Here is a 25,943-nt window from a genome sequence, read left to right as displayed (position 1 = left end):
AAAAACCGGAACAACCCTGGCCAAATCCTGACACATATTTGCCCAAGTCCACTGCATATGGGATAGTGTGCCATTTGGGTCACACTCAGACTATTTGGCGGTAGACTGTAAGGCTAAAAGGGTAACTGGCTGGTTGACCTAAGGGCCTCGTCTAAAACCATACATATTGTATACTCTATAGCTCTGTGATACTCAAATGGCAGCTAAATATGTCTAGACCACCATGCCATTTCTGTGCTAATGATATACATTCATTTAAAATAAAAACATATACAATATTCATGCTCCTAATATGAAGAATTAAGGTAAAAACGTATGTGATATCATTATTTTTAGGAATGTATTGATTATTATTATTATTACACTTAAAATGTTAGGATTTATGGATCTTGCGGAGTTGGTTAATGTTGCCTTTCAAAACTACTGTCTCATGACCTCTTTATTGTGTGTAATACAATGGAATAATTCTTAATCTAATAGAGTATGGGTGACCTACAGAACAGAAACTCGCTCCACAAAATACCAAAGCTCTCCTGTAGCACTAGTACTGGAGCATCTTCCTTGTGTGCTTCCCAAATTACACACTAAAGAAGTTCACTAAATAGGGAATAGGGTGCCATTTCGGACATATTCCTCCTTTGCTTTATTTCATTATGATTTGATATCATGGTGGACGGAGGAGAAAGGGCTCTGCATCAATGTGTGGAGGTATCCTGGTGGCCATGATCAATGATTTCTTCCCCCTGGTGAGTCTTTTATTGAATTTTCAAGATAAATGTATCAGGAGCCATTGTGGATCCACATCTGGCTGACAGATTGATTTTCGGGAGAGTTTTTTCTCCTAATTTGAGTAGCTGGGACCCGGGTGGGCAGCTGTAAATTCACTTCTACCATAGAAAGGGGTAGGGTGGGTGATTAGAAGAGGAGGGAGCTGGAAGGATCACAAACCTTAGTGCAGTAAGCAGGAGAGGAGAGCAGGGGTTCGATACACTGTGCTGGCTGTGTAATATCCTTCAGGGGAATGAAGGAATGATGCCGAACCCCTCAAAACCAAAAGAGCAGACCCCGAGCGCTCACTCTGTCCATACAAACAAAATTGGACGGAATATGTCACAATGTCTGTCTATCGGTGGCAGGTAGCCTAGCGGTTAAGAGCGTTGTGCCAGTAATCAAAAGTTTGCTGGTTTGAATCCCCAAGCGGACTATGTGAAAAATCTGTTCAAAATCTGTTCATGTGACCTTAAGCAAGGCACTTCACTCTAATTGCTCCTTTAAGTTGCTCTGGATATGTGTCTGCTAAATTACTTAAATGTATCTCATTGGGAGAGGATCAAGAAGATTAACCAGTCAGTTGCACAACTGAATGCATTCAACTGAAATGTGCCTTCTACCTTTTAATCCAACTCCTCTGAATCAGCGAGGTGTGGGGGCTGCCTTAATCAACGTACACAAAGTTGTTGTTGGGGGTTAACTGCCTTGCTCAAGGACAAAAACACCTACTTTTCACCTTGCCAGCTCAGGGATCTGACCAACCAACCTTCTGGTTACTGGCCCAAAACACTTAACCACTCAGCTACCTGCCACACCAGAGGGGAGGTACATGGTCAGCACAACATAACCACAAATATAGACAGTCAGTAGCTAGCTTCTCCCAACTTGGTTAGATAGGTGGAAAACACAACGATCATATCTTTCAGTGTTTACAACAAACACAGAAATGTTAAAGATACTAAACTTAAAAGGCAGCCATTTTGCTTCCACAGCTTTGTTTTCACACAGAACACAATGAATTAGTTATATAAAGCCTTCCAGCACCTGAAATAAAAAGCCATTCATATTTTAGAGAGAGGGGGAGTTAGGAGTGGGGTGCATACTGTCTTCGTCCCAAATGGTGCCCTATTTGTTATGGAGTGCATTACTTTCGACCAGGGCCCACAGACCCATAAGGCTCTGGTCAAAAGTAGTGCACTGCATAGGGAATAGGGTGCAATTTGGGACACATTCATACTGTTGCAGTGCTCATCCACCTGGTTGAATTTACTGACTGCACAATCTAACATACTCCATCTGTCCAACACCAGAAACTAGCAAGTCACACACCACATTATGTGACCGGATTCAGGATCGTAGGCTTTTGATGCTATTTCCTACTTCAAAGTAGGGCTTTTTGAAAAACAATATTGTGTTCTTTAACATGAGAACTTTCACATGCCTTAATTACAAGCTGGTCTGGTGCCCATAAATATGAATAAATGAGCTATGTAGGAAGAAAGGAAGGGTCCATGATTGGCTGAGATAATTGAGGCGCAAAATAGAGACTACACTCTAAAAATAAGAGGTTCCTGGAGTATCCTTTAGGGTTTCTTCAAATTGAGACTGTAGAAAAACCCCTATAGGTTCTGAGTCCAATGCTCTAGCCTAGTGGTTAGAGCGTTGGACTAGTAACCGGAAGGTTGCGAGTTCAAACCCCCGAGCTGACAAGGTACAAATCTGTCGTTCTGCCCCTGAACAGGCAGTTAACCCACTGTTCCCAGGCCGTCATTGAAAATAAGAATATGTTCTTAACTGACTTGCCTGGTTAAATAAAGGTAAAATAAAATTAAATTTTTCAAAGAACCCCTTTTAAAGGATCCTCAAAGAACCTTTAAAGAACGTTTTAGGGTTAATTTTTTAACTACCCCCCCTCTCCCCTATTATTTTTTTTATTATTAATAATAATAAGGCTAACAATAACACAATATTGTAAATGTCAGTGTTTATGATTTTCAGTGTCAAAGCAGGGGGAAAAAATCTAAATATGAGGTAAACTGCCAGCAGAGCCCCAAGTCCAACTGGTATATCCTCTGGTATGTTAATGTTGATGTTCTCCATATCCATAGCAATGATTTTGCAGTGCATGGGGATCGAACAGGTTTCCTGTTATATTCACCAGAGGTGTAGGGAGGGTCTGTGAATCCAATAAATAGTAATTATACAGATGTTTAACAAACATGCACACAACAGTATTCATACCTTGTTTTGTTTTTTTGTAAATGTGAATGGGGAAAATAACGTTTTTTTATAATGGTGTTCATACACATACCTTGTCCATAATGTCGAAGCCTATGGGATTTTCATTGAAGAGGTACATGTGATCTGTATAACAAACCAATACCAATTGGCAATCCTTTGTATGCCTCCTCGTCTGTATACGTGTAGAGACGGACACAAAAATTAGCATATCAGTCATCTGCACCCAATACAGCTAGCCTTCAACATATTCTTATCGCTGTAAGGGATCTCGTCCTCCTCTTCTGAGGAGGAGAAGCGAGAAGGATCGGAGGACCAAAACGCAGTGTGGTAAGTGTCCATAATGTTTATTTTAAAACATAAACTGAACACTATGAAATACAAATACACTCGCATTAACGGGACTCGCAGACCTTCAGAAAACAGATTCTCTGGTGTAATGAAACCAATATTTAATTATTTGGCCTGAATGCCAAGCATCATGTCTGGAGGAAACCTGGCAACTTTCCTACGGTGAAGAATGGTGTTGGCAGCATCATGCTGTAGGAATGTTTTTCAGCATCAGGGACTGGGAGACTAGTCAGGATCAAGGGAAAGATGAACGGAGCAAAGTACAGAGAGCAAAGTACAGAGAGATGCTTGATGATAACCTGCTCCAGAGCACTCAGAACCTCAGACTGGGTCAAAGGTTCACTTTCCAACAGGACATCGACCCTAAGCACACAGCCAAGACATCACAGGAGTGACTTCGGGACAAGTCTCTGAATGTCCTTGAGTGGCCCAGCCAGACTTAAAGCCGATCGAACATCTCTGGAGAGACCAGAAAATAGCTGTACAGTAACAACCCCATCTAACCTGACAGAGCTTGAGAGGATCTGCAAAGAATGGAATAAACTCCCCAAATACATATGTGCCAAGCTTGTAACGTCATACCCAAGAACACTCGAGGCTGCAATCGCTGCCAAAGGTTCTTCAACAAAGTACTGAGTAAAGGCTCTGAATGCTTATGTAAATGTGATATGTCAGTAGATTCAGTAGAAAAATGGAATCCGTTTTAGAATAGGGCTGTAATGTAACAAAATGTGGAAAAAGTCAGGGGGTCTGAATACTTTCTGAATGCACTAAAATATAAATAATAAAGGAGGGGGGGAACAGCAGGAGGAAAGAGAGGTAGGACAAGTGTTGTGTCCCAAGTAGTACACTATTGGCTATACCATATAGTGCACTACTTTTGACCAGATATATATGGGCCCTGGAAGTGCACTGTATAGGGAATACAGTGCAATTCAGGACGCAGACAAGATTTTGATGAGTTCCCAGACATGAATATGTTGAGGAGATTTTGTGGCTGAATTAAAATGTCAGAGCAAGCTAAGCTGTTGTTCATGCAGACAGAAACAGGCCACATCAGGAGAGCGAGCAAATAGTGGACTGGAGAGGAGATTGTTAGGAGAGGAGATGATTGAAGAAAAGAAGAAGTGAAAATATCATGTCATATTTCTACAGCATTTTAGAGAAATCTGATCTCCTCAGAGTTAGTAAGAACAGACAGGGGACACACTGGTCACACTCAACCTGATTACATTTCTATGAAACTATAATTATTTGTACAAATGACATAGGAATTTGGGGACAACACAAATGTCTTAAATCAAACATCTAAAGAGTCATTTTAGAAGAAATATGTAAATGATCAGGATATCGTTCTGTCACAGTTAGATTATTTGTCTTCAGATCATTTGCAATCAGTCACGAGCACAGAGTGGCATAGACTATTGAAGTTTCTTTGTCCCAAGAGGAGTACAATAATTGAAATGTACATATTCACTGCAAATCCTTTGTATTGAGATTGAGTGCCATTGTGAACTGACTCCGCCCCCTTTGTTTCTCATTACTCTTACAGCTCCACTCAGACGGGGACAGGGGTGACGGTAGCATACGATACGTCCTGACCGGTGATGGAGCCGGTAGTCTGTTCATCATCGATGAGAACTCTGGGGATATCCACGCCACTAAGAGATTGGACCGGGAGGAGAAGGCCTACTACACGCTCCGGGCCAAGGCCGTCAACAGAATCACTAACACCTCTCTAGAGGGAGAGTCAGAGTTTATCATCAAGATTCATGACATTAACGACAATGAGCCCAAGTTCACCAAGGACCCTTACTTCACAGAGGTACCTGAGATGTCCCCACTGGGTGCGTATGAACACCCACACCCTGACCCTTAATTCACACACACCAGATATGTAACCTCTTGGTACGTATGACAGAAGTAGGCTACAGAGAACAGCCCTACATCCCGTCTCACTCACTCCTTACCACAGACACCTACCAGGGCAGAAGTGGTTGAAATGTTTCTTCTTGTCAAGTCATAACCATGTCATCCAGTTTTGCCCTGTGTGTAACTGTAACTCATAGCCTGACCGACCATTGTTAAACAGTTCCACAGTTAAGCTGATAGCCTGGACATCATTATAAAAGAGGGGGATCTCATGCAGTCAGTGGTAATAATATATGCCATACTTGTATCTGCAATGGATTGCAGGATTAGAAGGCTTATGTGTGAGACAGGCTAAAGTTGTTACAAACAAATTCCTATCCTGTTGGATCAATGAGGGCTTTATCAATCATAATAATGAGAGGAAAGATTGTCCACATCCCAAATAGCACCCTATTCCCTGTGCAGTGCACTACATTTGAGCAGGGCTCATAGGGAATAGGTTGCCATTTGGGGTGAATAAATTGAGTCGTTAAATGCGAATGATTACAGGCCATTAACTGTTTTATTACAGCCAAACAAACTAAGTGAAGCGGCCCAATGATGCTGATTATATTATATACTTGAGCTAATCTTATGAATACTCTGTCCAGTTATCAATTGCAACACATTAAAAACTCTGTTTTTGCATGGCGTATGTCAATAATGTAGTTGGAATTCAAGACGATTAATCATGCAGTTCAGATATTAGGTAGTCTTGGGTATGTGAAGTATACACTTAACACTAAATAGTCACATAACACCGACAAGTGACAAACTGTCAGCCTGTTTACAAACTCTAAGTAAGAAAAGCAGTTGCTCATAGCCACAAGTGAGGTGTGCCTTGAAAAGAGGGCCTGTTCTGGACCGGCCTTTGTAGTGCAATCGACTGGACACTTTGTCCTGTGAAATACTGAGCATTCCCTCTTCAGAAAGCAAAGTGGTATCATCAAAGAAATGAGCTTGCACTTTATTTATTCAATTAAGAGGTTAAAGAGAAAAGTAACTTTCCGATGTTTGTGCAGCAATGTAAAGCGCCCCACTAGTTTCACCCGTGCAGAACTCACGTTGGCACTGAATTAGAAGTTTCCGTTGGTCACGATTCCAATGTCAATTGCACAATTTTCTATTTATGTTCATTGCCATTAAATAGTTCCACTCAATTAATTATTCTTATGCATTTAACGAGTCAACACTGGGCCCCACTAGGCATCGCTGGGAGGTACTATTTGACGAACACTTCTCCCCTTTGTTCTGTTGAAATATCATTCTCCGCCTCTTTGATAAGGAAAATGGATCACAGCCGTTGCCTTGGATAAGATATATGGTTGTTAGACACTCGAGATACACTAATATATTTTTTTAGGGGTTTGCAAACAGCAGAGCTCCTATACTGGCTGCTGGTACTGCTGCGTATGTATAGAGGGCATAGAATAGTATGCAGGTTTTTTTGGGGGGTCATTAGTGACACCACCAAAGACTTCAGTTCAGCCCAGTTCACTTTATTGGCCTTATTCAGGAAGTTGTCTTGAATCTTGTGTTATTGAGTGTTCCCCAACGCCCTCCGACTCCATTCCATGTGTATCATTTTGCTCACCAGGTTAACCTCTATTTTTATCCTCCTCCTTCTTTCCTTCCCCAGGCACGGTGGTGATGCAGGTGACCGCTACAGACGCTGATGACCCTACATACGGTAACAGTGCCAGGGTGGTCTACAGCATCCTGCAAGGACAGCCATACTTCTCTGTAGAGCCCAACACAGGTCAGTGTTAACAGACCCTGTATTTTTTTAAATGTTATTTTTCTATTTTACCCTGTTTTCTCCCCAATTTCGTGGTATCCAATTGTTTAGTAGCTACTATCTTGTCTCATCGCTACAACTCCCGTACGGGCTCGGGGGAGACGAAGGTTGAAAGTCATGCGTCCTCTACCTGGCAACCTTGGTTAACGCGCACTGTGCCCTGCCCGCCACAGGAGTCGCTGGTGCGCGATGAGACAAGGACATCCCTACTGGCCAACCCCTCCCTAACCCGGACGATGCTAGGCCAATTGTGCGTCTCCCCACGGACCTCACGGTCGCGGCCGGTTACGACAGAGCCTGGGCGCGAACCCAGAGTCTCTGGCGGCACTCTGCAGTACAGCGCCCTTAGCTACTGTGCCACCTGGGAGGCCCCAGACCCTGTCTTTTTGCTTTTCTGTAGACAGAAAGGAGAATTAGGGTCAGTTACAATGCAAATACAGAGTTCTATAATATTTACCCTCTACAGTCTATCTGTGGCTCAAGGGAGCAACGTTCTCATGGAACTATACACAAGGTGCCATTAACCTGCCTCACTGAAGATTCAACTAACACCTGAATGGAACCCAAACTCATACTGCGAGTGAACCAGGATACGAACAGTGTACTCCCCCTCACTACCACGTCTGGAGACTCTGTGTGTGTGTGTGTGTGTGTGTGTGTGTGTGTGTGTGTGTGTGTGTGTGTGTGTGTGTGTGTGTGTGTGTGTGTGTGTGTGTGTGTGTGTGTGTGTGTGTGTGTGTGTGTGTGTGTGTGTGTGTGTGTGTGTGTGTGTGTGTGTGTGTGTGTGTGTGTGTGTGTGTGTGTGTGTGTGTGTGTGTGTGTGTGAGTGGCTATTGACTCCCGTGTCAGACTGAAGAGACATGACAGAAAAGAAGGACAGAATCTCCGCCAGCCGCCACTTTTTGATCCCACTGCTCCGTCACCACTGCTATATTTAATCATTTGTAAAGTGTGCTTTGGAATGGATCCCAAATGTGTTCTTTGCTTGAACAAAAGGGAAATGGCGACCCCCAAAAAATATATATTTGCAGTTTTAATCGCAGGATTAACAGTAATGTGGTTCATGCCAGATGTGCCATGTAAACTGACATCCTCCCCCCCTACACAAAGGCAGGCTTGGACATCATAAGCATGATTCTCTCTCTCGCTCTGTGTCTATGACTGTGAGGAGAATAGGAATAAGAGTGAATGAGGGAGAGTAGTAGCAAAAAACGAGAGAGGGAGTGGGAAAGATAAAAAGATAGAAAGAAGAGAGAGAGAGAGAGAGAGAGAGAGAGAGAGAGAGAGAGAGAGAGAGAGAGAGAGAGAGAGAGAGAGAGAGAGAGAGAGAGAGAAAGATAGTGTAGAGAGACGTATTCAGAGTGTACTGGTGTATACATACAGTACACACACATACTGTATATCTATGTATTGTTCCCCCTCAGAACTACTTGAATGGACTAGCATGTTTTTCAGTTGCTAGCTGTCCATCAGCGAGTGAGATACACACACACACACTCCTCTGTGTCTCCCTCCTCCCCTGCTGCCACATCCTAAGTGATGAAAGAGCAGGATGAGAGTTTTATACCCCTGCGTTCACCGTGCGTTTCACCAACGCTGCTCAGAACTAGGTTTGAATGATGTGCACCATCAACCCTCACATCCCCTGTTGTTTGATATTCAATTAATTTCCTCTTTGGATAAAATGTTAGTGCTATAAATATCTATATCAATCAGAAGTATCTAGTCTTGCATCACTTTGATGGTCTGTCCTGACTGTCTGTCCTTCACATTCAGGTGTGATCAAGACAGCCCTGCCTAACATGGACAGGGAGACCAAGGAGAACTATGTGGTTGTGATCCAGGCTAAAGACATGGCTGGACAGATGGGTGGGTTATCAGGGACCACCACAGTCAGCATTACCCTCTCTGATGTCAATGACAACCCACCGCGCTTCCCAAAGAGTGAGTATAGTGCACAAAAACAGACAGATGTGTGTATGCACATGCACTCACTCACACACACACATAAGCACACACACACGCGCACATGTGCTCATCCACGCACGCACGCATGCACGCACGCACACACACACACACATCAGTCCCCTGAATATAAAACTCAGTTCACTCTACAGGCTTGTGCCAACCAGGCAGCCTCCATCTGGTGGCAATTTCAAAATGAATGTGGATTATTGCAGCAAGTATTACTGTGCTGCTGTGGCATGTGTGTGTGTGTGTGTGTGTGTGTGTGTGTGTGTGTGTGTGTGTGTGTGTGTGTGTGTGTGTGTGTGTGTGTGTGTGTGTGTGTGTGTGTGTGTGTGTGTGTGTGTGTGTGTGTGTGTGTGTGTGTGTGTGTGTGTGTGTGTGTGTGTGTGTGTGTGTGTGTGTGTGTAAGTGTGGCAGTGCCGCACTCTTGAAAGCTTGGCATAATTAAATGTAGAGCCATATGAGAGAGTGAAGGGTCCTGCACAGTGCATCAGATCGGCCTGCTAATCCCTATTAAATGAAAAGAGTACACTGTGGGTTTTATCTTCTTCACTCTTTCTCTGTCGCTCTCTCTTTATCTCTAACTCTATCACTTTCATTCTCTTTCTCTCTGTCATTCTCCATCTCTTTCTCTTGCTCTCTCTAACGCTCTCAATGTCACCGTGTGTGGCTCCGCTACTGTCCTTTGTTTCTCGTGTTTCTTCTCCTTCCTCGTCCTCGCTTTCAGTGTTTCTTTTTTGCCATTCATCTTTTTCTCATACACTCCTCTACCACTTTCCTTCCATCTCCTCTCACACATTGTCTCCTGTCCCTCTCTTTCCCTTGCTCTCTCCCTTTCTGGTGCATCTGGTGAATTGCAAAGGCAGCTGCACCAGATTGACAGATTACTGGTGTCATTTTGTTTCCCCTCAGTAACAGCAGTGTGTGTGTGTGTGTGCTTCTGTGTCTGTGTTTATTCTGTGTGTTTGCGTGTGTGTGTGTGTGTTACACTCGGTTAGAATCAACGCGCACAAGCCAAAGAGCTCTTCACGTGACAAAACTCACACAAATGTAGAAACCCTGACTCCGTTTATCACCCTCTACAACAGGGAGACAAACACTGTCCCTGCACCTAACCTCAATGGACAGAACAAGAAGGGAGTGTGATATGTGTGTGTGTGGTTTTACTATCCATGTGGAGACCATAATTCCTCACAAGGATAGTTATGGGTAGGGGTTAATGTTAGGGTTAAGGAAAATAGGATTTTGAATGGGAATTAATTGTTTGTTCCCTACAACGATAGTAAAACAAAAATGTCTGAGTCTGTGTGTGTGTGCCCATGCCTTTGTGTGTGCGCGTGTGCGTGTGTTTGTGTGTACACTTACGTGCCTGCATGCAAGATGTGTGTGTGGGACCTGCCGACTCAGGCGTTGTCCAGAATGATGTCAGCATGTTTTATGAGGGTGTCAGTGGTGTTTGTATATGCAGCCCATGTGTATATCAGGTCCATCCCTCTGCAGACCAGACCAGCTATTTATTGAAGCATATGAGATACAGTGGGGTGCTCAAGCTGGCAGACAGGGACGCGTCAATTTATCTGGCTCAAACCAGGAAATCATCTGGTGAAAATAACTAGCTATGCATGGGCCAATGTATTCAGAGTTGAATAAATAAATGATGCAAGATTGATTGATCTTGGCTTTGAAGATGTACAGTATTTAAAAGTATAGTTTAGTTTAGGGGTTGATCCAGGTGCTACAGATGGAAAAAGCGAACGTGCGCATTTCTTTCCTCCAGGTCTGTATGAGTTCAAAGCTCCCGAGTCGACAGAACCGGGCTCGACAGTGGCCGTGCTGCGTGCTACGGACGCTGACATCGGCAGGAACGCTGAGATGAACTACCGAATCACCAGCAGCGACGGCCCCTCCATGTTCGACATCTCAACCAATAGGAGCACACAGGATGGTGTCATCACCCTCAGGAAGGTCAGTGAATGGCTGGATTCCAAATATACCACTACCCTTTGTCCCTAGTCCCTATTCCTTCACTCCTAATCCCTAAGTCACTCCTTCAGTATGGCTGGATTCCAAATCACTCCTAGTCCCTTGTTAATGGGGCTTTCGACCCTACTCCCTAGGTGTTATCACACTCAGAAAGTTCAGTATGGCTGGATTTGAAATTGAACCGTAACCCCTATAAACACTAGATCAAGGTTTCCCAAACTCGCTCCTCGGGGCCCCAAGGGGTGCACGTTTTAGTTTTTACCCTAGCACTACACAACTGATTCAAATAATCAACGAATCCTCAAGCTTTGATAACTTAATTCAGCTGTGTAGTGTTTGGGCAAAAACCAAGACGTGCACCCCTTGGAGAGAGTTTGGGAAACACTGCGCTAGACTGTACGACTGTCCACACTTGTTCAAAATGTTTGCATTCCAAATCAACCCCCAACCAGTACTCCCTAGGGCCCTAAAAGTATCTGGTAGATTTAAGTGATATGGTAACCGCTTCACCTTGCTTTTTAAAAGGGTAGATTTTGCCACATTGCTATCCAGTCATGTCAGATTGTACATTCACATGCTCAGATAGGATGCATTCTTAGTCACGGTTTCTGAGTGCAGATCAGATTGATGCTGGGTATTTATTTCACCAGAACCAGCCAGTAGTCCTCTGGGTGCTCTGAGCTATGGTATGTTTTGATGTATTAAACAGAATCAGATTGTTGCTTTATCAAACGCCCTCTTATCCTCTAGTGTGGCTTTAAATCGATCATGCCACTTCCACCAGGTCGTCATTGAGTGGAGGGAGATGTAATTGCCTTCTGCTGATGCTACTGTTGTAATGATATTGGAGGGATCTCGGCTCGCTCTCTCTCTCGCTCTGCGTGTGTGTGTGCAGGCGTGTGCATGTGCGTGTGTACAGGGTCTGGTCTACAGCCGAGCCTACTTTAATTAAATGGCTCATCTAGGTAAAAGGGCATGCCATTTCTCCTGTACCACTAGCACTGTCACCAAACAACACATGCTCATGTTGACATCATTAAACCCCTGTCTTGAGGAAAAGCCAAACAAGGACAAAAAAATAAATCAACGATTTATTGAGTATGAAGGGTCATATCAAATGTCTGTATTTGTTTGATATCAAGTTCGGTACAGGCAGACAGTGGCCAGTTGAAAGCTCATTGGCATTGAAAAACCTGCACGGAATCAAGTGCGCACACACACACACACCTACCTCTCTGGTTAAATGACTGCATTTGATTTGGCAGTAGCTCGCTCACAGCTAAAGGCACATGTCAGATGTGTTCGTTCCAGAGAGCGTTGGTGTGATGGCACTCTTAAAGATGAAGCACAGAGCCAGAGGTGTCATCCCATTGCCTCATGTTTCCATAGCATAGACCAGTCATTTCCTTTCAAAGCCATGAAGGGAATAATAATAATAATAATAATAATACTACATGATATTTATATAATGGACCCAAAGTTGCTTAGAAGCAAACAAAGTGCACACTTCAGGGGAAAGGAGAGATTATTGGTGTTCACACACAAGAAGAGGAGGGAGCTTTAAACCTTTTTTACACCACATACCTGAGTAAATTTACTCAAGACAGAATATAATGCTAATTGTGTGGCGCTCATATTTGTCCTATTTTCACACTCACATGGAAACGTATTTTTGCATATCCCAACTCTCCCGATACACGCTCGGAGAGTGGGGTCACTGCCAGGGGCTGCCGTTATCAAATCAAATTCTATTAGTCACATACGCCGAATACAACAGGTGTGTGAAATGCTTACTTATGAGCCCCTATCCAACAATGCAGTTAAAAAAAATATGAGTAAGAATAAGAAATAAAAGTAACAAGTAATTAAAGAGCAGCAGTAAAATAACAATAGCGAGACGATACACAGGGGGGGGTACCGGTACAGAGTCAATGTGCGGGGGCACCAGTTAGTTGAGGTATTATGTACATGTAGGTAAAGTTATTAAAGTTGTTTTATTTTTGATTTTTTTATTTCACCTTTATTTAACCAGGTAGGCTAGTTGAGAACAAGTTCTCATTTGCAACTGCGACCTGGCCAAGATAAAGCATAGCAGTGTGAACAGACAACACAGAGTTACACATGGAGTAAACAATTAACAAGTCAATAACACAGACAAAAAAGAGAGTCTATATACATTGTGTGCAAAAGGCATGAGGAGGTAGGCGAATAATTACAATTTTGCAGAATAACACTGGAGTGATAAATGATCAGATGGTCATGTACAGGTAGAGATATTGGTGTGCAAAAGAGCAGAAAAGTAAATAAATAAAAACTGTGGGGATGAGGTAGGTGAAAATGGGTGGGCTATTTACCGATAGACTATGTACAGCTGCAGCGATCGGTTAGCTGCTCAGATAGCAGATGTTTGAAGTTGGTGAGGGAGATAAAAGTCTCCAACTTCAGCGATTTTTGCAATTCGTTCCAGTCACAGGCAGCAGAGAACTGGAACGAAAGGCGGCCAAATGAGGTGTTGGCTTGATCAGTGAGATACACCTGCTGGAGCGCGTGCTACGGGTGGGTGTTGCCATCATGACCAGTGATCTGAGATAAGGCGGAGCTTTACCTAGCATGGACTTGTAGATGACCTGGAGCCAGTGGGTCTGGCGACGAATATGTGACTATGCAAAGTGACTATGCATAGATGATAACAACAAAGTAGCAGCGGTGTAAAAGAGAGGGGGGGGGGCTGTTCAGGATTAGATGTTCAGGAGTCTTATGGCTTGGGGGTAGAAGCCGTTTCGAAAGCCTCTTGGACCTAGACTTGGTGCAATTAGGGTTAAGTGCCTTGCTCAAGGGCACATCAACAGATCTTTCACCTTGCCTGCTTGGGGATTTGAACTAGTGTAATGTAATATAGATATCGCCAATAGCTGGATGAGTCGCCATTTAGTTTGGTGGAAGTGATCCAACCATTATGTCGGTTGGTGGAAATCCCCATCGACTGAGGATGAGGGGTCTCCATTATGTATGTTGAATAATAATAAACTACATTTATCAATCTGACTCCATTATTATGTGAATGCTATAGGCCCATACCCGCATCCAGTGGGTATAGCCAAGGTTGCGAGCCTCGAGTCACCACTCCGAATACTATAAGATACACATGTCTAGGTTTACTGTTATGCAATTATTAAGAGGATGAGGAACAAGGAGCTAATATCTGGCAATTAATGTCCTAGCATCAAATTATTGAGTTATCCTCAGCTCAGAGATGCACAGTTAGAGACCAAGCGTACTGTATTTGCTATGTGTATTGTGTAATTAACAACTATCAATAGCCCTATTAAATTATAGGCACATCGTCAATCAAATAATTACCCTGTAAAACGAGGAATGCATTTGCTCAATTCAACTAATAGAATGTATTACGAAATAATTGACACTCAAACAATTAGAGTGCACATGAAATACATACATTACAAAGTAACACAGAGTCAATTACTATCCCCAATAGGCTAAGACTTAACGTGGTTACATGTGTTTGATACACACAGGAGCTTGAATTAAAATGACGTAGCAATTTGTGAGTGAAAACGGAAACAGGAAAACACACCCAGATTCGAATCTAACCAGCTCAATTTGAATGTTATGACCAGACAATAGGAATGTGCCTGGTAACCAGTCAACCCAACATACAATTTCAATCCAGTCACTTTAAAAATATAGCAACCAGAAAACACACAATGCAATAAGACATGTCGAAATGTGCAGCTCTTTATAAGCTCTTGAAACAAACCAACCGCAACAATTTCATTCACACAGTAACATTCATTTCGTCCATTCAAGTTTCATCAGTCTTCACACCTCTCCTGGTGACAGTGACCCTAGGATTTCCACGAGAACGTTGCGTCCTGGAGATTGCTACAGCAAAGGTGTGACTCGCTCCTGTGAGATGCAAATATACCGCTATCACTCCGGACAATGCCCATATTGAATCAACTCACCAGGCTGGTTTCAGCCAGTCCCGAGTATATTACCTTCTCACGTTCTTCTACTACACTAGCAACAGTCCGGTTACTGGCCCAACGCTCTAGCCACTAGGCTCCCTGCCACCCCAGACACAGAAAAAGAGGGAGTCGTTGAGTTACACTGAATTAATTCAATTGTTGATATTGTGTGTGTCTTCGACGAGGATTGTGTTGCAAGTCACAGGATTTGTCTGTGTGAGAGGGGAAGTGAATTAAAAACGTGTCAACTGACGAGGGACAGAGAGGTTGAGTCACACTGAATCAATTCAACTGTTGATAGATTGCGCGTTGTTTGGTGTGTCTGTGTGTGTCTGTGCGTGCGTGTGTGTGTGTGTGTGTGGGTTGCTTAGACAAGGAGGGTGTTGCATGTCACAGGATTTGTCTGTGTGAAAAGGAAAGAAAGTGGAATAGAAATGTGTCATCTGGTGATTGAGTGCGTGTGAGTTGTTAACCCTCTCTTCTCCACTCTCCCTCTGTCTCCTCAGTCTCTGGACTTTGAGAGGAAGCGGTCCTACACTCTAAGGATCCAGGTGGAGAACTCCAACCCTGACCCTCGGTTCCTGCGCTATGCTGCGACCACGGACGGGGCGACGGTCAAACTGATCGTGGAGGATGTGGACGAGCCGCCCGTGTTCGACCGGCTCGGCTATGTCATGGAGGTCAAAGAAGACGTGGCAGTAGGCACAATCATCGGATCAGTCAGCGCCACAGATCCAGACAGCAGCCGCAGTCCCGTCAGGTACTACGCACACACACAAACACACACATTGGGGAGGGGAGAGGACAGACTCATGCACACACACACATACACACTTATCTGTTGTTATTAATCAGCGGAGGAGTTCAGCCGACTGAATTATTGAGAATATTAGAAAGGCAATTAGCACCCCAACAGCAACAGATTTAACAAGCTTAGACTAACTGTCAGAAACGAGAGGGGCAAATAGTGTGTCTGTATGTGTGTGTGTTTGTCTGTGTGTGTTTGTAGGGCACATTTAGATAGATAGATGCTAACAATGTTGTTTGTTCAGAAAAAAGGAGTAAAAATAGTGGCTGTGAAAGGGGAGAGTGGAAGAGTGTGGATATGGAATAGAGGCAAGATTGGGGTAGGGGGTGCGATGGTACATGATACCTGAGCGACTGATCGCCCTTGTTCATGCTCTCCCCCGGGGGTATGCTTCCCTCCTTCGCTCCCCTCCCCTTCCCTCTTCTCCCTGCCAACATCTGCAACTAAATGGCACCCTATGGGCCCTGGTCAAAAGTAGTGCACTATATAGGAAATAGGGTGAATTTGGGACACAGTCGACGTCTGATCCTCCATTAATCAAACTGATGTATAACAGTCATTCTTAGGAAGTGGAGAAACACAACACGATTGGATTTCCTGTGTGTGTGTGTGTGTGTCTGTGTATGTGAGTGGGTGCACATAAATGGTGTGTGTGTGTGTGTGTGTGTGTGTGTGTGTGTGTGTGTGTGTGTGTGTGTGTGTGTGTGTGTGTGTGTGTGTGTGTGTGTGTGTGTGTGTGTGTGTGTGTGTGTGTGTGTGTGTGTGTGTGTGTGTGGGTGGGTGGGTGGGTGCACATAAATGGTGTGTGTGTGTGTCTGTGTGTGTGTGTGTGAGTGTGTGCACATAAATGGTGTGTGTGTGTGTTTGCGTGTGTGTGTATGTATGCGTGTGTGTGTATACGTGTGTGTGTGTTTGTGTGTGTGTGTGTATGCCTTTGTGTTTGTATGTGTATGCGTGTGTGTGTGTGTGTGTGTGTGTGTGTGTGTGTGTGTGTGTGTGTGTGTGTGTGTGTGTGTGTGTGTGTGTGTGTGTGTGTGTGTGTGTGTGTGTGTGTGTGTGTGTGTGTGTGTGTGTGTGTGTGTGTGTGTGTGTGTGTGTGTGTATGCCTTTGTGTTTGTCCATGATAGCACAGATACATATTTTTGAAGTCATTCTATTTTTAGACGAACGACCAATCCACAACTGTCAGTCATCCAAATTGCTTTCAAATTGGATGATATTTGTAGCAGTAGGATGTATTGTTGTGATAATACGGCACTGGATTTCTCTAAAAAGAATGCAAGGACATTTATACTTGTTTGTTATGTGCAGATACAGGTACTCGATAGAACAGCGCACAGACAAAGGCAGGGTGCATAATATTCCTGCGAACGTGAAGAAGCTTATACACTGCCTCACTTCCAACAGTGCATTAGGTTTATGTGAAAACAAAGTGAGGAAGCTTATACTTGTTTGCTATGTGCAGGTACTCTATTGACCGGCGTACAGACATGGACAGGGTGCTCAACGTGCACCCAGGTAATGGCTCAGTGTTCATGCTGAGGACTCTGGACAGAGAGGACATTGCCTGGCACAATGTCTCTGTTATTGCCACTGAGTTCAGTAAGTAGCATGTTCTTTTTTATTTCACCTTTATTTAACCAGGTAGGCCAGTTGAGAATAATTTCTCATTTACAACTCTGACCTGGCCAAGATAAAGCAAAGCAGTGCAACAAAAACAACAACACAGAGCTACACATAAACCAGCGTACAGTCAATAACACAAAAGAAAATAAAAATTGAAAAATCTATGTACAGTGTTTGCAAATGTAGAAGAGTAGGGAGGTAGGCAATAAATAGGCCATAGAGACGAACATAATTAAAATTTAGCATTAATGTGACAGATGTGCAGATGATGATGTGCAAGTAGAGATACTGGGGTGCAAAAGAGCAAGAGGGTAAGTAATAATATGGGGATGAGGTAGTCGGGTGTGCTATTTACAGATTGACTATGGACAGGTACAGTGATCGGTAAGCTGCTCTAACAGCTGATGAATAAAGTTAGAGAGGGAGATATAAGACTCCAGCTTCAGAGATTTTTGCAATTCGTTCCAGTCATTGGCAGCAGGGAACTGGAAGTAAAGGCGGCCAAAGGAAGTGTTGGCTTTGGGGATGACCAGTGTGATATACCTGCTGGAGCGCATGCTACGGGTGGTTGTTGCCATGATGACCAGTGAGCTGAGATAAGACGGGGCTTTACCTAGCAAAGACTTATAGATGACCTATAGCCAGTGGGTTTGGTGACGGATATGTAGTGAGGGCCAGCCAACGAGAGCATACAGGTCGCAGTGGTGGGTAGTATATGGGGCTTTGGTGATAAAATGGATGGCACTATGAAAGACTACATCCAGTTTGCTGAGTCGAGTGTTGGGGGCTATTTTGTAAATGACATTGCCGAAGTCAAGAATTGGTAGGATAATAAGTTTTACGAGGGTATGTTTGGCGGCATGAGTGAAGGAGGCTTTGTTGTGAAATAGGAAGCAGATCCTAGATTTAATTTTGGAATGGAGATGCTTAAAATGAGTCTGGTAGGAGAGTTTACAGTCTAACCAGACACCTAGGTATTTGTAGTTGTCCACATATTCTAGGTCAGAACCGTCCAGAGTAGTGATGCTAGTCCGGCAGGCGGGTGCGGGCAGCAAACGGTTGAAGAGCATGCACTTAGGTTTACTAGCATTTAAAAGCAGTTGGAGGCCAAGGAAGAAGTGTTGTATGGCGTTGAAGCTAATTTGGAGGTTTGTTAGCACAGTGTCCAAAGAAGGGCCAGATGTATACAGAATGATGTCGTCTGTGTAGAGGTGGAAAAGAGAATCAACAGCAGCAAGAGTGACATCATTGATATACACAGAGTAAAGAGTCGGCCCAGAATTTAACCCTGTGGCACCCCCATAGAGACTGCCAGAGTTCCAGACAAAAAGGCCCTCTGATTTGACACACTGAATTCTATCTGAGACGTAGTTGGTGAACCAGGCGAGGCAGTCATTTGAGAAGCCAAAGCTGTTGAGTCTACCGATAAGTCGAAAGCTTTGGCCTTGTTGATCATTGATGTATGTGTGTGTTTGTGTGTGTGTGTGTGTGTGTGTGTGTGTGTGTGTGTGTGTGTGTGTGTGTGTGTGTGTGTGTGTGTGTGTGTGTGTGTGCGTGCGGTGAATTAGTACAGTACTTTCTAGTTACATGTACAGTAGTATGAGTAGTTGAGTTTGCATCAGTGTATCAACAAGACAAAGCAGATCTACTTCCATAGCCCCCAAATCCAATGTGGACCTTGAATCCAGTTCCACATTAAAAAAAATCTTCATTCTTCCTCTGTAATCATGGACTGATTTAGACCTGGGACACCAGATCAGGTACAACAACATACCAGAATTACTCCAGACCTCATAGGGCAGTGCTTGCTGTACGTTTGTTCCCCCTACTGGGTGCGAGCCACTGTCGTAGTGTAAGATTTGAATACCCCTGTTCTACAGGATTTTCCACTGTGAGCAGGGTTATTCAGATCTTACACTACGCGGTCCTGCTGGTTTTCTATTCTACCTGATCATTTATTGCACCCACTTGCCGTCGCCGGTCTAAATCAGTCTCTGATTAGAAGGTAAGAATCAAAAAAAGCAGTGGTACTGACTTCAAAGACTAGATTTGAATTTGAGGGACTTACACCAAAGTGCTTGCTGAGACACAGAACAATATCATAATTGTATCAAAGGCATTTATTGTCTTTTACTTGGTGTTGTTCTTAAATGTCATGTCCCTTTGTTACACAGACAACCCACGGCTGATGAGTCGTGTACCAGTCTATGTTAGAGTACTGGACGTTAATGACAACGCTCCTACGTTCGCCACTTACTACGAGACATTTGTCTGTGAAAACGCCAAGGCTAACCAGGTAATGGAAAACAATGTACTATTATTTTAAACCCCCTACAGCAGGTCTTCTTTGCCACCTAAGGTCCCCAACTGATCTAACCTTTATCAGTTTATAACCTTCGTCAGTTAACACGTTCGTCTTGTTCCTCGAGATAAAGTATGTTATCTGTGCTTGATCATATTTGTCATGCCTTTTTCAGAGGATTCAGACAGTAAGTGCTGCAGACGCTGACGAGCCTATTGGTGGACACAGGTTCTTCTTTAGTCTAGCGCACGAGGCATCTGTGAAAGCCAACTTCACCGTCAGAGACAATAAAGGTATGTGCCCTTCCTCCTGTAGAACAGCAGTTGACGCACATGTAATTGTCAGTGTCTTTTATTTGGTGTATTCATAACATGCTGTCTGTATTCCACAGCTGCCATGATCACAATTTGTAAATCACACCCAGTCATATATATTTAAGCACACTCTAGTATAATATTTAAGGCCGTACATTTGAGACAAGGTCAATTGAAAGAAAACAAGCCTCTTAAAAAACTGTCAAACGTTCCTTCCACCTAACTTGTATAGTAGCTAACTCTAACACTTTTCTCTCCATTAGACAACACGGCAGGTATCCTGACCAGACGAAACAGCTACAGCCGGCTACAGAGGAGTAACTATCTGGTTCCCGTGGTGATCTCGGACAGTGACTTCCCCATGCAGAGCAGCACCAACACCCTGACGGTGCACGTTTGTACCTGCGACCGCGAGGGGAACATGCAGCTGTGTAACCAGGAAGCTCTGGTCCTCACCGCAGGCCTCAGCACTGGAGCCCTCATGGCCATCATCTTCTGTGTCCTCATACTGCTCAGTGAGTACTTTGCAATTCAGTTCAATTAAAAAAAAGCTTTATTTTCCATTAATCTTTTTAAATGACACAGAAAATGTTATTTGGCATGTGGCTTACAATAGAGCATATTTAAAGCGTCAATCACATCAACACACGTAAATGATAAGTTTCACATCACACGTCCTATGTGGCAGCGCAAGCCTTTCTCAGCCCACCAAAGTACATTAGTGAGCGTATCATATATCCACACCATCAATGGTTCCCAACAGACAAAAGCGATCCTTCAGAAAATAGGAGGAATCCAGGAAGGAGAAATATAAAAAGTTGCTCAGACTTTTTTTGTCTTGTTTCTGAAGTGATCATGATCAATCGAAGCACACTCCTCTCCTTTGCTCACCTCTCCTTTGCTCGCCTCTCCTCTCCCATCTCATACTCAAGTTCTTCTCTCTCTTTCCCTCTCTTTTTGTTGTCTATAGTGATTGTGGTGCTGTTCGCTGCCCTGAGGAGGCAGCAGAGGAAGAAGGAGCCTCTGATCATCTCCAAAGAGGATGTGAGAGACAATGTTGTCAGCTACAACGATGAAGGGGGCGGAGAGGAGGACACCCAGGCCTTTGATATCGGCACGCTGCGCAACCCAGAGGCCACAGAGGAGAGCAAACAGCGCAGGGACATTAAGCCCGAGACCCTGCACCCTCACATCCGTCGGACTGTGATCCTTCCCCCGGCCCACAGGGACAACGCGGACGTCAGGAACTTCATAAACCAAAGGCTTCAGGAAAACGACCAGGACCCCACCGCACCGCCCTACGACTCCCTGGCCACCTACGCCTACGAAGGGAGCGGCTCGGTTGCCGAGTCCCTTAGCTCCCTGGGCTCCATGACCATAGAAGGAGACCAGGACTATAACTACCTGAGCGAGTGGGGACCCAGGTTTAAGAAACTGGCAGACTTGTACGGGGGAGAGGACAGTGACAGCTGCAGGGATTCCTAATGAGAGAGAAGGAGCTCGTAAGAGGGGAGCTAAAGGAAAACATACAACAAACAAACAAACAAACACTTGCACACTAGCTAAAGTGAACTTAACTCCTGGTACTTTGTGAAAGTGGCAAACAATAGAACAAAACAAAGAGGACACAAAAAGACACGAGGCAGTGTTTTACCGTCGTTGATCACCGTTGATGTTTGACCTCTCTGGAGGACTAGGAGGAAGAAGATAAGCTATCCTGTCAGTATTTAGTGGTCTTTCTCTTTCTCTGCTAGGCAGCAGGGGACTCCTGAGGAAAAGAGTTGTTGTACTTTACTCTGTACACCAGGCCCACATACACAGTATCTCTATATACAAACAAACTTCTACTCTTTTCTTTTTCAAAAGCTTCCTGCAAAGGAGGGAGTAACAGCAAGCGGTTTTGCGGTGGACTTGATAGACAGACAATGCCTACTCATTTTTCAGTGTTTCTGGGACAAAAAAAAGCTGCATTTTGTGAGTTCTATCGTAGCTTGTGTGTGCGTATATGTAAATCGATACAATACATTGTACAGTTATGTTTTGTTTTCAGGCTTCTAGCTTCCCATCCACCCTCTTATAGCAATGACTCTGTATGTCACAATGCTCTTTTGAGATCACACAAGCCTTGCTGAGAGGCTGAATGTTTTATCTCTATGGGTACACTCAAACTGTCCGCCAGTCACCCACTATAGCATAATTGACTTGAATTGGGACAACCACTCTACTCATTGTATTTCTATGGGTTGGACATCAGAAAACACACCTTTCTGACTGTCAATACCTGATCCACATCTTCTTATAGTTTTGCATATATTCTGTCTCACAAATGGCATACTATTTCATAGTGCATTACATTTGTACTAAGGTACATAAGTCTCTGGTCAACAGTAGTGCACTATCTAGGGAATAGGGTGCCATTTGTGACAAACACATACAGCCATGACCGAAATTATTGGCACCCTTGATGAAGATGGGGAAAAAAGACTGAGCTGTATGCTAATTTATGCTAATTTTTTATTATTATACTAATACAATTGCTCAGAGAAAGAGATTTTGTTTAACAAGGAATACATAGTTTTTTTCCCAAAAAATAGTGGTCAAAACTATTGCTCAGTACTCGGGTACCCGCCACTTGTGAGGATAACAGCACTTAGCCTTTTGCTAAAATGTTTTATGAGATTGTAGTACACATTGGGAGGGATCTTAGACCATTCCTCAGTACCGAGTCTTTACATACAGATTTGTTTTTAATTATTGTTATAAAAAATAGTTCTATGAGCAATTGTATTAGTTTAAAATAATAGAATTGTCAAATTAATTTATTGTACAATGTAGCTCAGTATTTTTTACTCATGTTTATCAAATGAAGGTAAAAAATGTAAAAATCAAGGATGACGTTAAACAAAAATCAAGGATGCCAATCATTTTGATCATAAATGATATTCTGTGTGGGGGCACCTGAAACACCTGGACCATGTATCTGAAGAACTAATGTCAATAATGCTTCACTTTTAAGGTATCCTCTTTAAAAAGTGTTACTGTAATACCTGTCATAACATCCTTGTTGACCGGCTGAAGAAGTAGGTGAGAAACTCTGGCGTTGACCTCGACTGATTCAGGTCATATTTATGTGGCAGACGTTTCCCGTGAGCATGGGTGGTTCAGTAATGTCCCCAGCAGCTGTTCACTATTGTGTCCCTCAGGGGTCAAATCTGGGCCACATCCTTTTTTCTACCTGTCCCCTTGGTGACAGCATCCACAATAATAACAATTCAGTGTCACTGCTAGCCGGATGACATAGCTTTATTTAACACATCAGACCCAGTGACCAAGCTAGCATAGATACCCTTCACAAGTGTCTTGCTGACATAAAATGTTGGATGACTGAACATTTTCTCCAGCTCAATGATACAAAAATCAGAGGATGTTTTATTTGGCCCCCCATCGAGATTGTAAATAACCTTGGTCATTAGTCCACCAATGTAAAGCCTACGGTCAGTAACCTTGTCCTCTTTGACCTTGACCTCGAACATGTAAAAACGGTAGTCCAGTCCTGCTTTTATCACCTAAGAAATATAGCTAAAGTCAAAGTCTTATTTCAGTCACTGATCTGGAGAAAGTTACACACGCTTTTTATTCCTCATGCCTCGATTACTGTTACTCTTTTGTGTGTATGTCTCCGTCAGAAATCACTCCATTTGTCTACAGTTAGTTCAAAGTGCTGCAGCTCTTCTTTTAAACAGGCACCAGGACATGTTTCCACATCACACCTATTTTAGCTTCTCTACAAAGGCTACCAGTCACTTTTGGAGTATATTTCTAAATTGTATTAATCACACGTAAGGTTAGACTTGGTTTAGCCCCATTCCATATCGCAGATCTTTCATATCCCTACGAGCCAGGATGCAGCCTGAGATCCTCTGGCAGGGGCACCGCTGTCCATTCCAAAGTCTCGGTTGAAAACGAAAGAAGAGCAGGTATTTGCCATTAGGGCCCCTGGACTTTGGAATGGTCCGCCAGAGGATACCAGGCCTGCCGATTCAGTGCCTCTTTTTAAATCCCTGCTGAAGACATACATTTTATAAAGATACATTGAAATCATACGTTAAAAGGTCATTTCATTTTGCTATCATTTGTCATTTTCCTTCCTGTCTCTGTCCGTACTTTTTATTTGATTGTTTTATGAAGTGAGGCACTTTTTACTTGTGTTAAAACGCGCTATACAAATAAAGTAGTTATTATTATTATGTATTCCTATTGGAAGACTGTCTATAGACATGAAAGCATAGAGGGTTACAGTAGCAGTGTGTTGCTTAGTATAAACGAAACATGCAGTTCCCATTAAACATTAATTCCTTACTTAGTGTCTTACTCTGTATGCTGTTCTGTATTTTAAAACAGTTTCCTTTTCCTTCAAATGTAAGTCATTGATTGATGGTTGACTATATATTTGTGAAGTGCACACTGACAAAAAGGGCATTCGCAGGCTTGACATATTGGGACGATGTGGGGGAAAACGCTGCCTATCGACATTGCCTTGGGATTGTCCTTGACATAAGAGGTAAAGTTCAATACAATATTAGGAGCATGAAATGGTCTGACACTTACGTATGAAATGGTCATGAAATGGTCTGACACATATGAAATGGTCATGAAATGGTTTGCCGTCATAAAATGGTTTGACATATATGTAGTAAGAAAATATAGCAATTCAAATGATGCAAAGCACCCCCAAATTGTCCAAGGCCACAAAAGACAAATTAAACAGCAGCAGCATTGAGATATTGCCCCCAAACATTATTTCTCTATGATTTATGAACAAACAGCTTTGATATCGTTTAGCTGATAAGAAGAATGTATGAGGGAGCACTCAGAGGGCAGCGGTACATCAAGAGAAAAAAAGTACAGCGATGCATCCTAAAAGGCCCTTTATTCCCGATAGTCCACTAATTTTGCCCAGGGCCCTGTTCAAAAGTAGTGTGCAATATAGGGAGTAGGCTGCCATTTGGGATTTAGCCTAGCTAAAACAAGCAGTGGCCACTCTCTACTAAAGGCCAACCTGAGGACGGATTACATTCATCAGACATTTCAAACGAATAACACAACTGACGTAATTGCCACGATAATGATTATATTTGTCTGCAGCATTTACGATTCACACAAATCGGACTTGATACTTTATTTTTCAAAAATATTTTCCAAGTGCCCATGGATGTAAAAAATCGTATAATTTGATGAAAATGGTGTGGTAGCTTAGACAGTACTCTAAGACAAGAACACACTTGTTAAAAATGTATACTACTATAATATGCTCAATATTATAATGAGAAACTGTGTAAAAAAATGTTTTTAAAAGACCATTGAGCACCCACTGTTTAAGTGACTGTTTGAGATTGTGGCAAATGTGGCTTTGATAAGCAGCATTTATTTGTGTTCCTAAACCCTTCACACTGAAAAACAACTGTTAATCTTCTACTGCCCTGAGGGTTTGACATCTAGTTTATGTCAGAAGGAGAAATGACAGCAGAAAACTGCATTATTGTTTTCCTTCTTTAAAGGGGCAATCTGGGATTGGTACATCCATTGTCTCTCTTCAATACAGGGTGTCAGCGGCATAATTTCACTATAAATACATGTTTGTGCATTACACCATGCTCAGCTAAGGACACAAGAGTTAGCTGCCAGATATGGCTAGCCTACAGTAAATTCTGATCCAGAGTGTTAGTGCGGCCTGCTAACACCGATGCTTCCATTCACACCCTGGACCAGAGCTAGCCTACAGTATACAGTACTGATGTCTTCATCAACTGTAGACAGTTGGCTAGCCTTATAAGGTTGCCTCTATATTATGTTGCTGACTATGTTATTGAGCAGTCTATTGCTA

General features: G+C 43.2%; 1 protein-coding gene across 1 annotated transcript in view; it reads left to right on the top strand.

Moving 5' to 3' along the window:
* Window positions 1-24,418, top strand: part of LOC124039836 (cadherin-6-like) — a 94,687-nt gene extending 70,269 nt beyond the window's left edge. The window contains exons 3-12 of the mRNA XM_046356283.1: window positions 4,913-5,207; window positions 6,911-7,030; window positions 8,846-9,013; window positions 10,815-11,002; window positions 15,516-15,769; window positions 17,283-17,419; window positions 19,618-19,739; window positions 19,921-20,038; window positions 20,323-20,574; window positions 21,030-24,418. Coding sequence (XP_046212239.1) covers window positions 4,913-5,207; window positions 6,911-7,030; window positions 8,846-9,013; window positions 10,815-11,002; window positions 15,516-15,769; window positions 17,283-17,419; window positions 19,618-19,739; window positions 19,921-20,038; window positions 20,323-20,574; window positions 21,030-21,544 — 2,169 coding nt within the window. The 3' untranslated portion in view covers window positions 21,545-24,418. The remainder of the gene's footprint in view (window positions 1-4,912; window positions 5,208-6,910; window positions 7,031-8,845; window positions 9,014-10,814; window positions 11,003-15,515; window positions 15,770-17,282; window positions 17,420-19,617; window positions 19,740-19,920; window positions 20,039-20,322; window positions 20,575-21,029) is intronic.
* Window positions 24,419-25,943: the final 1,525 nt, after the last annotated feature.

This window comes from Oncorhynchus gorbuscha, linkage group LG07, assembly GCF_021184085.1.
Source record: "Oncorhynchus gorbuscha isolate QuinsamMale2020 ecotype Even-year linkage group LG07, OgorEven_v1.0, whole genome shotgun sequence".
In the NCBI taxonomy this organism is placed as follows: domain Eukaryota; kingdom Metazoa; phylum Chordata; class Actinopteri; order Salmoniformes; family Salmonidae; genus Oncorhynchus; species Oncorhynchus gorbuscha.
This window is presented reverse-complemented; position numbering and strand designations above follow the sequence as displayed.